Source organism: Amblyomma maculatum, chromosome 1, assembly GCF_055883805.1.
Source record: "Amblyomma maculatum isolate TAMU_Amacu chromosome 1, ASM5588380v1, whole genome shotgun sequence".
NCBI classification, from domain to species: Eukaryota; Metazoa; Arthropoda; class Arachnida; order Ixodida; family Ixodidae; genus Amblyomma; species Amblyomma maculatum.
Window position 1 is genome coordinate 249,796,183 of NC_139344.1, and position 12,401 is coordinate 249,808,583.

Sequence of the window (12,401 nt, forward strand, 5' to 3'; positions counted from 1 at the left end):
GAAAGCGACAGCCCTACCCCTCCCAATACTACATTAGTGGCAACTCCCTTAACCGTGTTGATAAATTTCGGGTATTAAGGCGCATACTTCTCGTCCGACTCGGAGCAAGCATGTAGACTACTTGGCTAACAAAGCTAGTACTGTATTGAATTGTTTTAGCGAAACTTCAAAACTGCACCTCTTGCTCTCAATACTAATATGCTCCCTATTCTAGATTATGCATGCGACCCACATACGCACAACCTGATTAACAAACTAGAATGTATTCAGAACCGCGCCGCACGTTTCGTTACCAACAATTATAACTTTGGCTCCAGCATAACAAACATTAAAACCGAGCTTCGGTGGCAGCCCCTGTACCAAAGGAGAAAATTCCTGAGATTGAAAATTTTTCACAGTGTATTTAAATTTGACACTGAAATAGACGAAAGCATTTACCTGAAGGCTCCACGATATCTTTCCGCTAAAAATGATCATCCAAAGAAAGTTAGAGAGATTGCTTGCCGCGCGAATGTTTTTGCTCATCCATCTTTCCCTTTTACGGTAAACGAATGGAATCGACTGTCCGAAAGTGTATCAATGTCCTATCCACCATCTTTTCATCAGCCCTGGTTGAAGTGTGTTTTCTGTGTGTTTTTAACGTTTTTCAGTGTTTATTATGAATTTTTATGTATATTAAATGCATTATTTTTTATTATTGTTCTTGTGTCTTATTTTTTTTGTCCCTAACTTTTCCTATTATGAGATACAATACCCCACTGACGATGCAGGTATATTAACAAATAAATAAATAAAATTGATCTCTCATCTTCAGTGTCTGACGCTCACGACATCAATAAAATTTGTGAGCATTGCAGAACCTGCATTGGGGAAAGGTGAAAGCATTAGAGTTAGGTACTGCTCCTGCTGTTGCGACACTAGACGCATCGTAATGCTTTATTTTTGTTTTTATTTCAGTTTTTTTTTCTACTTTTTTGTAAATTTACTTTTTAAAATGGTATTTTATTGTGACTATTTTTACTTTTTAATGTTTTTATTCCCGCAATTCTCTCGACGCCCTCCGGCATCTTTACTCTAGATAAGGAGAATTATAGACAAGCTTGCAAAGTATTTGGCTGCTGAAGCCTCCTTCGTGAGCTATAGGTGAACTTTCATTGAGCTATAAGAGCTATAGGGCGAATTAACTCTGGTGCCTATGCAGAAGAAATCAAAAACAATAAACAGATCTTCAACAGCTTGACCATAATAAGGTCTAGAACCAGTAGGCTTCTAGACGATCGACCAACCGTTTCTACGGGTCCTGAGTGATGGAAGGAAGGCATTGTGTGGACGATGCCGGAATGCAAAATACTGACGGCCGAGGTGTCACCCTTCCAACCGCGTAGTTGTAGATCACAGGCTTCAAGTCACTGAAAATGTATTCCGCGGCGAAAAACTGAAAAGACGAAAAGATATATCTCGTTCTCGGTAGCACTAAAACGTGCCTTCAGAGGAGAGACGGACTGAAGCAGAAATGAGACGCAGTCGAGCGCGGTATGCCTAAAATGTAAATTAGTTCAGAGGGAAGGAAAGGCGCAGTATAAGACATATTTTCTTCGTGGGCACCTGAACCGCGCCATAAGCGAAGAGAGGAAGGCGGGAGTGAAAGAAAAGGAGCTGCAGTGAAGGGCTGCGAAATAATTTTTACCGCCTGGGGAATCTTTGACGTGCACTGCATCGCGCAGCCAAGGCGCCTTTGCGTTTCAACTCTCAAACATGGCCGGCGTAGACGGGTTTGTGCAATATCGCACATGCAGGGGCCTGTCGTGACTAAAGTTGCGTGTTGTAGGTCCGGTTAAGTTGTCAGGGCAGGAACAATGACGAGGCGGCTGGAAACGGACTTGAAGTGATATGGAAAACTTTATATACAGTAATTACATGCTAGCGTTTGGTTAGTGGGAGACTGACAAGAGGAACAGTCTTTTTTTTTACGGCTGCAGAAACACACTTGTCGCAAGTGTTTATAGGGTTGATTCCCTATATGTTTCCTAGATGAAATGCAGGCCAGATTATGAGGGAGTGTATCTGTCACCTTACTCTCACACACTCGCACCAACACTGCTCGCACTCGTTGACACGCTCCTCCGACTGGTCCTGGCTTGAGGGTGAAGAGGTGGTCATCTAGACAGCGTAGATAGCGTCTGCCGGTTGTCGCCGTGCGTGCTTGCACCTGGGCTGGCTCATCGGTCGCGGCGTGTTCCTGTAGGCACTCAAAGAGGAAACCCAGCCGAAAGCTGTCCCCTTGGGCAACCACGGGAAGAAAGGAAAGAACGTACGCTCGATTTCCGTAGCGGTTCTCGACACTTGAAGAGACCGGAAATTGGTCGTTTCCTCTCCTTTTTTCGGTCGTCGACTTGGCAGGACCGCACCCGGTAAATGCCACCGGGTGAAGAGCGGCTTCCTGCGGGCGGCCAGTGTCAGGTGCAAGGGCGTCTCACCGTCGCCCATGTTGGGCGCTCGCAGCCGGACGATCCCCCAGCTCTGGCTTGGGGGTCCGAGGCGCCTGCTTCCAGTCTCGATCATTGTCGCAGTTCTTAAAGGGAAGCTGAAAGGTTTAAAAAAAAAATTTAGTTAAGAGCTGCACTGTATGATTGTGCACCCTCCAAATTCGAATATCCCCTCGAAATTGAACGAAAGGAAGCCCAAAACCATTGTTTTTGACTAAAAGTGAAGGAGGAGGTCCAAGGCAGCTCGCGCGCCTCGTTAGCGCCTGTGATTGGCCGGGCGCCTCGTGACGTCATTAATGGTGTTTGTCCGGACCGACAGCTGCCTCTACGCACGAAACAGCGTACGGCCGCAGTGTATTGTAGTTTGCCACTGCTGTTTTGCTCGAACGACGATGGAAAACCTAGAACGCTTGCGTTTCTCTGATGAGTTTGGCGTTACCCCGTACATGTACGAGCCTATTGCGAAAAGCCGACCTCTACGAGAAGCAAATTCTGCTGGCCCAAGCAGTGCTGTCGACGCGAGCGATGGAGAAGCGTCAGCATCTGCTCGTGTTGGAAATGTTCTTTGGTAAGTATATGTTTTTTGTAAGGCTACATTTACTTATCGAATGAGCGCGTAGCAGGTAAACAAATGTAGTATTATATGTTGCCGCATGCCTTTCGACAGAACGTACGCGGAGATGCAACAGTCGGCTTTTGTGTACTGCCACTGTTGGTGCTGCCGCAAATCTGCCGGTAATCCACACAGACTGTTTAAACACGCTGGAATTTCCCAATCTCTTGTTGCATGCAAACTTTGCGCTTGCACCGCGTTATGCCTGGTACACGCAGGCTCGTTTCATAACACACGCGCGGAATGAGTGTTCGCGGCGCTTTTCGACGAAACGTGCACTGCGGCGACAATAAACATGCACCTTCTGTTCAGCGTGATAACATGGAAAAACAAGCAGTAAGTCAAAATGCCGGTTTGGGAGAGTTAATTCTACAAGATCTTCCAAGCACAGCACTATTCCTCTGACCGCGGCCGTCCCGTTTTATTTCGTTGTCTCGTCCTTTTCGAGCTTTGCTTAGACCTAGCACAAATCGTCCTCTCACTCGTTCAGTGGCCAAGTACAGCAACCACGCTGGGCGAATCGCAAGGCTTGCTGTGGCACACGTGCTGCACGCTTAGATAATGTATCAAGCTGCGCTGCGTTCAGCAATATGTTACTAGTTGTTTCCATTTGCTCAAGATCGCCAATGCTGAGAGTTCAGTGATGCGATTGTAAACACGCATCATGTTTAACAGGTGTTCCTGCACTCACTGCATACCTATGGATACTGAGGAAGACTGCTGCTGCTGTCAAGAGGTTCAAGAAATCGTTAACAAGCAGAAGCTTCCAATATGCGTCACAAGGTCAAAGAAATTTAAAGATGTTTGTCTGAACAAGAATGTTCTTGAGGTGGCACTGGCACAGCAATGTACAGCTTTATCAGGAAAAGGTGACAAAGACTCCACAAATAGGTGAGAAAGTTGATATACCTGTAGCAGAAAGAGAAAAGTATAATAATTCAATTTACTTTCACTTCCACAGGCAGTTGAGATATGCTGCATATCGGCAGTTTGTGTGGCTCACATGGAGAAAAATGGGAAAGTACAAGAGGCGCAGTTTGCCAAGTTGTGTGCTGTATGCTATCCGCAAGAAATATCCGTCTGAAAATGGAGTGTACACAGGATTCAAACATTTTTCAAGCGGCTTTGAAGTGAGTATTTACATGTGCATTAGTAAAAAAAAACAGAATCACTGCATGCACTCCATATTTTACCAATCGCCTTCACAACTTTGATACATGCAGTAAATGTTTGTGTTTGACACAGTATAAGTAAACTTTTGAATCTGGAGCACATATTGGATATCTTTTATTCCATGTCATTTTGTTTAGTGGCTATATATGTAAAATATAAAATGATCATTCCTAACACACATATATATCTACATAATTGTTGACACAGGTGTTGTCAAGCACTCACAAAGCTAGTTGGTCCTGTCATCTGTCAGGATTCCACGATGGCTTTTGTCAGGTGCAGTGCAGCAAGCATTTGACATTTTTGGCACTCTCAACACCCTCTGCAACAAGACTGTAAACATTTTTTTACTTGTTGAATCTTGTCCTTCGCATTTTGACAAGTTCTTCCTTTGATATTTTAGGAAAGTAGCTGCTGAGGGGTGGTGGGTTCACTTTGGTGGCCTTTCTCGTTCGTAGCACAGTCCGTGCCTCCATCATGACCACATCCAGCAGTCTTGTCACATAGCCTGTGTGAAGGTTTGAAAAAGTAATATTCGTGTGATCAAATAAAGGGACCTACACCAGCTTACCATGAGTTGGTTGCTCCTTTACAGGACACGCAACAGGATTACCTCCTGTGGCTTTGGGGTATTTCACAATCCACCTAGCTGTGCCATCCTGTGTGCATGCCTGCTTTCTCTCACTGTTTTCATTATAGTGCATGGCTGCCAGCCGAGTCCTGGAACAATTACGTGAAACCATTGTTTTTGTCATGAAGGGCTACTACAATTGTGAAAATGTTTTATGCAGCCATGAGATGAAGAAAACATGCAAAGTAAAAACAGTGGCTTTTAGCTAAGCCATTCTTGGACCATGGCTATATTCCTGCATAAGCTGCCATGACAAATCTGTTCGTCATGAATACTTGGGAACACTGTTGCAATTCACATTGTGACAACCTGGCAGAAGCAATTTTCTGAAGTACTCTGCTTGTTTGGCTTAAATATCTGGTCAAGATGTAGCTGCAAAGATAAATATCTAGTTACCTTGCCACCATTCCTTCAAAAGAATACTGGCAAAACTTTGGAGCGAAATGAAGAAGCATGCTATGGAAAGCTTCTAAGCCATAAGTCTGGAATTTCGTTGACAGCTGTGGCAAATCCCTCAGGAGGGCCTTGCAGGTCACTACCTCCTTTAGCTTCTGGAAAGCCTTTGACTCTGAAAAAAAAAAGTGTAGAAGCCCAAATGTATACACCAACCACACTTGTGGATAAGCAAACTGGCCACTGCACTTGGTGTTATTCTACTAAGTGAGCAACATTATCTTTCTCAGCACCAAGAATGTACATGCTGGCATTACACTACTTGCCATCATTAGTCTGACTGTCACCTCAAGTATGTGGTTGTTTTTCAGCCGGTTAGCTTGGAAATCAGAAAACATAACCTGCACATGCTACTAGACCTACAGCGACATAAAAAGACACCACAGAAAACACGGAATTTGCCAGACAGCAATGCTCACGTGATTACAGAGCTTGAACCACAAAAAGCTACCTAAACTTTCTTAGATGGCCTATTGCAATGTACTCGCATGCCACTGTTTTCTAAAGCTTATATATTTTGAAATGATGGATTTTATATTTCCATCAGAAGGCAGTGTACCTGCACTTAGCCAATCTCTTGGTTCAATGTCTCCATGGAGACAGAATGGAAACAGTGCATCTTCATGGCTGTGAATGCCTCTGATGTGGTTCAACAGTGACCTCCACTTCGGAACAATAAGTTCCTTGTGGCTCTCGCTTGAGGCAGCTGACCAGTAGAGGTGGTTTCCAACAGCTTTTACCCATCCCTTGAGCTCTATGGAGTCATTTCTCTTTGACAGAGCATGCAGCTTTTTGTTAACACCTGAAATATTTAAAAAAATGTAGCAATAAACACACTGTCTGAAAGAAAACATAACGTAAGCAAAAATATTCTGAACGAGCAATGTATAGACTACCCAATACCTTTAACGACATGCCAGACATCGAATTCATGCATGATGTCCGAGTGCTCTTTGCGGAGAAAACATTTGATTTGCGTATGCCGATCAGTCACCATAGACTGTACATCAATGTGGTTATCGCTGAGAAATTTGAGGCCACGTTTCAAGCCTTCCAGTTCCATTCGGCAGCTTCCACCTACTTCATTAGACTGCAAAAAGTGACAAAAATTCTTAACGTTAATACATTGCAATGGTATGTCCTCTGAAAACAGAATGAATGTGAAGTGACTATTCGGTGCACAGGACTATCTTTTGGCGCTGGTTGTTACAAATACAGCATGCTATAAAAGCATGCCAAACTTCAAACAAACCTGCACAAGCTCAAAATGCAGTATTTTGTTGCTCTCAAGGTCCAGGAAGGAGTAGGTGCCGAACTTAGCGCTGAATCCAGGTGAATCGGCCCTGCCGTCCCCAGCAAGTTTCACCTTTTGCTGTCCTACACTTGCAAGCAACATTTGCTGTTCCTTTTTCCACACCTTAAAAATTCCACAAATAATAAGCACTTCTGGTGAATTACTCAAAATACTTTTAAGAAATTTACTTACTGTCTCAATTGCAGGCCAAAGGTGAGAACGTTGCATATTAAAAAATGTCCTTTCTCCAAAAACTTGTACTCCAATAAGTGAAAGCATCCGGAGGGTAACTGTGGGGTTGCACCCCGAAAACAATATGGCTGAAGAAAGCCGTAGGTTCAGCTCAGGGAGCTGCTGAATGCAGTCTTGATTTTTCCACGAAAGCATGTGGCCTGACTTGCAGAGTGTTTGCACATAAAAAAGAGTTCCTCTGCACTGCACATGATATGTGCAAGATGCTAAACACTTGCGGCACGTAGTGAAAAGCATCCTAAGCTGCTTCTCTTGCACTAAAATAATTCTTTCATTTTCAGGACTGTCACTGCAGTTCTCACTGCAATTTTCTTGATCAGTGTTGATGCTCCTGGAATAAAGAACAACTCTTCAGCTAAGTTGCATATCACAAACAAAAAGGGCACACTAAATTACTGCACCCACTCTGCAACTTCACACAGGTCAATATTCACATGTAAAACATTCAGAAAGGATTGCATTTTCCATAAGCATTGATATAACATACCCGTCTTTCCAGTCATTAAAGGGACAGTAGTCATCATCACGGTTGAATGAATTTTCATCGTCACTATCGTCACTGATCTCGTTATCACTGTCGTCATGACAGCTTTCTTCATGCACTTTAGTGCCCAGATGAACCTGGGTGGCTTCGTCGACCATAGAGGCACCAACCTGAACACCTGGAAAAAAAAAGTGAGGTACATGTGCAGTAGTTATTATAACTCACTGACGGTTGCTTCATTCAAAGAAGACTGTGCCCACCAAATCAGTTCTTACTAAAGCTAGAACATTTGTACTATTACAGAAAATGAATGGTTCCCTCTTAGCACCACATATATTTAATGTTCAATTATTTATATGAAAGGGCATGCTAAATTCATCAAAACATACCTATAGAAATTCCACTTGGTTTCGTCTGTGCTGCCTTCGATAAGACTTTTCTCTTCATGTTGACTTGTGATGCCTTAGAGAACACTGATGGCTGCATGAGTACTTGAATGCACTTGTCATCACCTTTATAAGAGTTCAACGCTGGTTCTTCAACATGTACCAGTGATATGTTGCTCGTTGGGCACTCTTGATTTGTGTTGTCATTTGCCATGAATTCTTGGTGTGCCGTGTCATCTGGTATGCAGTCATCTGGCGTGTCGTCACCTGGTTTGCGGTCACCTGATGTGCTGTCTTCAGTGCTAGCCGAGTTATCCAGAAGGTCAGCAAGAATCTGAAAAGGAATAAATATGTGATGCGCTTGCTGCGAGTAGAACAAACAAAAGTGCATTTTAAAAGGAGTAAAATTCTTTGGTTTCTTTCATATTTAATTTCAATGCTTGGCCTTAAGGCTCAGAATGAATTTTTCAACTGTGTTACACAATAAAACTATAGCAGATTTTGGTATAGACGTGATAGTGATAATTAAAGCCGGGTATTACTTTGACCTACCTACATTTCGTATGTTATATTTCTCCCTCGTACATAGCCACCTTTTGTATTGCATATTATCTTGGTGTAACACATACAACACTCATCTTTCATGCGTTCGTCACCTTCAAAATCAAGCACTCCGAATGATTACTTTCAGCCCTTACTGTGCATCCGTTCTTAATTTTTATCGCACTCTTAACATTCTCCCATTGTCTCTATAGCTTCATCTTAGGTTGGCATCAGTTATCATTAAACGCGTAATAAGCATGTCATTCTCAGTGGATTTGAGTCCTTTAAGCTCTTTAACAATAGCGACCTAGGTTTGCAGAACAGCATAACCTACTATTATCGAAGATCTAGAATAGAAAGCAAACTGCATACTTTTCAGGAATTTCTGTGTGGAATTCATTGCCATCTGAAATCAAATTGCAGCATACTCTTCATTCATTTCATCCTTCATTAAAGGCTTTCTTATTTTCTACCGTTTTATTCTGCCGATTAATTCTATTAATTTCCGTGTTCACATCATTTCTTTCGTTTTTCAGTAATCTGTATTTTCAGATTTCTGCAATAGGCGCATTTCTTTTTTCATTTTTTTGAAATTTCCATCCTGTTTGTCGTTAGTATTGCATATAAGTTTTCTCTTTGGACTCCTGTATGTTTTTCTATTATCGAGTGGCTTGTAAGTTACACACTAAATTTATTCATTTTGTCATAGGAGGCCCCCTCGGACAGTGCACTTCGGGACCTCCTTCTGTAATACTGATAATTCCATGTACTTGTACTGCACGAAGAAAAATAAAGATGATGATGATGATGTGTTGCGAGCCACATATGCCAGCTCAATGTAAATTGGCATCACGTATTATATATGTTGCATTTTCTCCTCAACCGTATTGAATTACGCAGCTGGAATAAACTAATGGGTGGCATAGCTGAAAAGTCTGCTCTCAGGCATCTGTGATGCCTATCTGCGAGATGATCAAGTCTGCTGCCAGGGATTTCAAATATTTTTTTTTATTTCCACTGCCAATTATGGGAATTAAATGATGTGAAATGTTTTTCATTTTAACATAAAATGGGAAGCAACAATAAGCAAGGTAGCAGTAATAACAACCTCACCGCAGTATTTTTCCTGCTGACTTGTTTATTGTTACTTCTGTTTATATTAAAAGAGCACGTCATGTTAAATTCCCATCATTAGCAATGGAAACAAAACTTTTCTCCATAGTCCCTGCTAATCATTTTCGTGACTGCACCTTCGCGAGTCTCTCATGTCCCCTTGTTCACCTCTCTGGGACGTTATGAAACACTCAAGGGGAGGAGGCCAAGAAGATTATCCCACTCCTCCGTGTTAGTGAAGCAAATGTCTATTTTGAATTGTGGTGTCTTTCATTTTCCTTTTCTATTGCGCCATTGGATGCTACAAGAATGTTTTATTTGCCCGGCCAAGAAAAGGGGGCCGCGTACAATTTCCAAACATGTTTTGGCCGCAGAGGCATATGCACGGATCCTGAACTTAAAGCGATGTGAACGCATCTACATATCCCTTCTTATTACTCGCGCTTTCCGAACCAAGTTATCACGCGCGGCGCGCAGACTTCGGTTGTGTTTCGCTAGAATCATTCAATGCTTGTTTCGCGTAACATAGCTGCCGCATCGATAAGTGGCGTGCTGGGAGTGCTGCGCACAAGCCTAACGGCCAAACGATTCTTTAGTACGTTGCAGTTAGCTTCCGTTCTCATACCACAGCCGTCTCACTCACGCGCAATGCCTTTAAACGGCAATAACCTAGCGCGGGCTTCATTTAGCTGAAAACTCACCGTCGCAATTACGATATTACGCGCAGTACACTAGACAGCGCCGGTTCGTGCAGCGAGATTCTTACCTCAAGCTTCCGTCTCTTCGCAAACGCTGGCCTTGATAATGGTGGCGAGCTGCTTTTGTGTGCGAAGACTGACGGTACTGCGCCGGGCCTGAGCCGAGCTGACTTGACTGGCAAACCTAGTGCACGCATTATAGACAAACTCTTGTAGTAGTCATCATCACGGAAGTGATCGGAGCACAGCACTGTTGTTCTCGATGGCTTGAAGTTCTTTCGCTTCACAGCAGCGACCCACTTCGCTGAAAGCTTCGTCTCTTGCGGGAAGTAATGAAAGACGACATCGTCGCGGCCGCTGGTGTTTGTGCAACCAAAGGCTGCGCAGAACGCCGGCATGATGGACCTGCCACTTCTCTCGATGTTAAACGCGTTGCATTATCACTCCACAAACACACAATCACAGAGGGTCGAACGACGCTGGCTGAACAATCAGGAAACAAGCACGGACGCGACGGCTAAGAATGCTTCGCATGCGCGTCGAAGCGTAGCCGAGCTGGCCGAGCTCCGGAACACCAGTGATGACGTCACCACCCCGCGGTTTCCGGTTTCGGTCCGCGTAGTAGCAGCGCTCGGCGCGCGATGGGGGCGGAGCGACAGCCCGACTTTAGGCGGCAATTACGGCGCTCAGAGTGATGAATGAGTAGAAATTTTTTTACCCGCATGATTTTTAAAGCTTCCACATCCGCATGTGCGCGTCTCACTGAATTCGACAGACTCTTCAGTTTCCCTTTAAGATCCCACGCGGCGGTCTCCGCAGCTGGTCCGATCACAATAGCTTGTCCGCCGCCATGTAGAGGCTTCGAAAGGGGCTACACCTGATCGGTGTCCTCCGAAGAGGCCGCATCAGCTGGCCTGCATGATCTCCGGTTCCTTCCTTTATCCAGACATGAGATGCCTGCAGGCCAAAGGTCTCAAGTAGGGCATTAGTGATGATGTCTGCTATGGAAGGCTATGGAACGAAAAATGGTAGGGGTAACATTAAGAGATAGAAAGCGTGCAGAGTGGGTCAGAGAAATAACTCAAGTTAATGACATTCTAGTGGAAATTAAGAAGAAGAAATGGACATGGGCAGGACATGTAGTGCGAAGAGAGGATAACCGATGGTCGCTGAGGGTAACAAACTGGATTCCAAGGGAAGGAAAGCGTAGCAGGGGGAGGCAGAAAGTTAGGTGGGCGGATGAGATTAAGAAGTTCGCAGGGGTCAAGTGGATGCAGCTAGCACAGAACCGGGTTAAGTGGAGAAATATGGGAGAGGCCTTCGCCCTGCAGTGGGTATAATCAGGCTGATGATGATGATGATGATGATGATGATGTCTGCACAATATCCCCACCCCGGCAAAGCAGGAGCAAAGCCCCCTCTTGAGCTGTGCCAGGCAACCAAAGAACAAGACCTAAACTATAGACTGCAAGAATTCCCTCCCTTTTCTGTTCACTCTACGGGCGTCTAGTGGAGAGAGCCACTTACCATACCTAATCGGGCGATTTATTCACGCCACTCTTTGCAATTTTGGATCAAATTTTGCTAACAAATAAAGGCCGCAGCTGCCGTCGCGATCTCCGGAGAGCGGCTGATAACATGAAGATCGAGAAATAAACATACATCATAAATCTACACTATGCGTTTACTAACCTCAAATGATCAAGTGCTGTTAAAGAAAAAAACTTCTGAAATTGATATGGCCAAGAAAATGAGACCCCTTTGAGCATAAAAGGCTACACTCCTGGAAGCAGTCACTTTGCATAGAGGAAAAAGCCTCGGCTGAGACCACCAGCATTCCCATTGCCCTTTCCCTTACGGTAGCGCACTTCAAAATTATGCTCCTGTAAGGCTAGACTCCAGCGCAGCAAACTGCCGTTTTTTCGGAGCCATGTTCCGGAGCCATGTCAGTAATTAAGAATCGGGAGCCGGTCAAATAGCACTGAAGCTGTTGCGAAGCCCACACTAAACAAGCGCACTCCTCCGAGGCGCTGTATGCTTCTCCTCGCGCCGAGAGCTTCCTGCTTACGAACAACACGGGTGTTCCTCCTCATTCTCGTCGTGCAGGCTCAGAACAGCCCCCATGCCCCTCTCACTCGCGTCGCACTGAACAATGAAGCCGCGGTCACAGGAAGGAGCCCTCAGCACGGGACGGCTGGTCAGCGCTTTCGTTAATGCGAGGAAAGCTTGTTCCTTGCTGGCATTTTTGTTCACCTTAACAGGTTCGCTTTTCCTC

At 44.4% G+C, this 12,401-nt stretch overlaps 1 protein-coding gene across 2 annotated transcripts; it reads right to left on the minus strand.

Moving 5' to 3' along the window:
• Positions 1 to 4,182: 4,182 nt before the first annotated feature.
• Positions 4,183 to 10,686, minus strand: LOC146206193 (uncharacterized). Of its 2 annotated transcripts, XM_084590820.1 has the most exons (10): positions 10,195 to 10,686; positions 7,776 to 8,106; positions 7,390 to 7,564; positions 6,843 to 7,233; positions 6,609 to 6,773; positions 6,260 to 6,446; positions 5,916 to 6,158; positions 5,300 to 5,471; positions 4,844 to 4,992; positions 4,183 to 4,780 (listed from the first exon to the last, which is right to left on the minus strand). In XM_084590820.1, exons 1-10 carry the CDS (start codon positions 10,522 to 10,524, stop codon positions 4,620 to 4,622), a joined length of 2,304 nt encoding a protein of 767 aa, XP_084446946.1. In that variant the 5' UTR covers positions 10,525 to 10,686; the 3' UTR covers positions 4,183 to 4,619. The 2 variants fall into 2 exon arrangements, with proteins under 2 accessions (XP_084446946.1, XP_084446947.1); XM_084590821.1 differs by lacking the exon at positions 6,609 to 6,773.
• Positions 10,687 to 12,401: the final 1,715 nt, after the last annotated feature.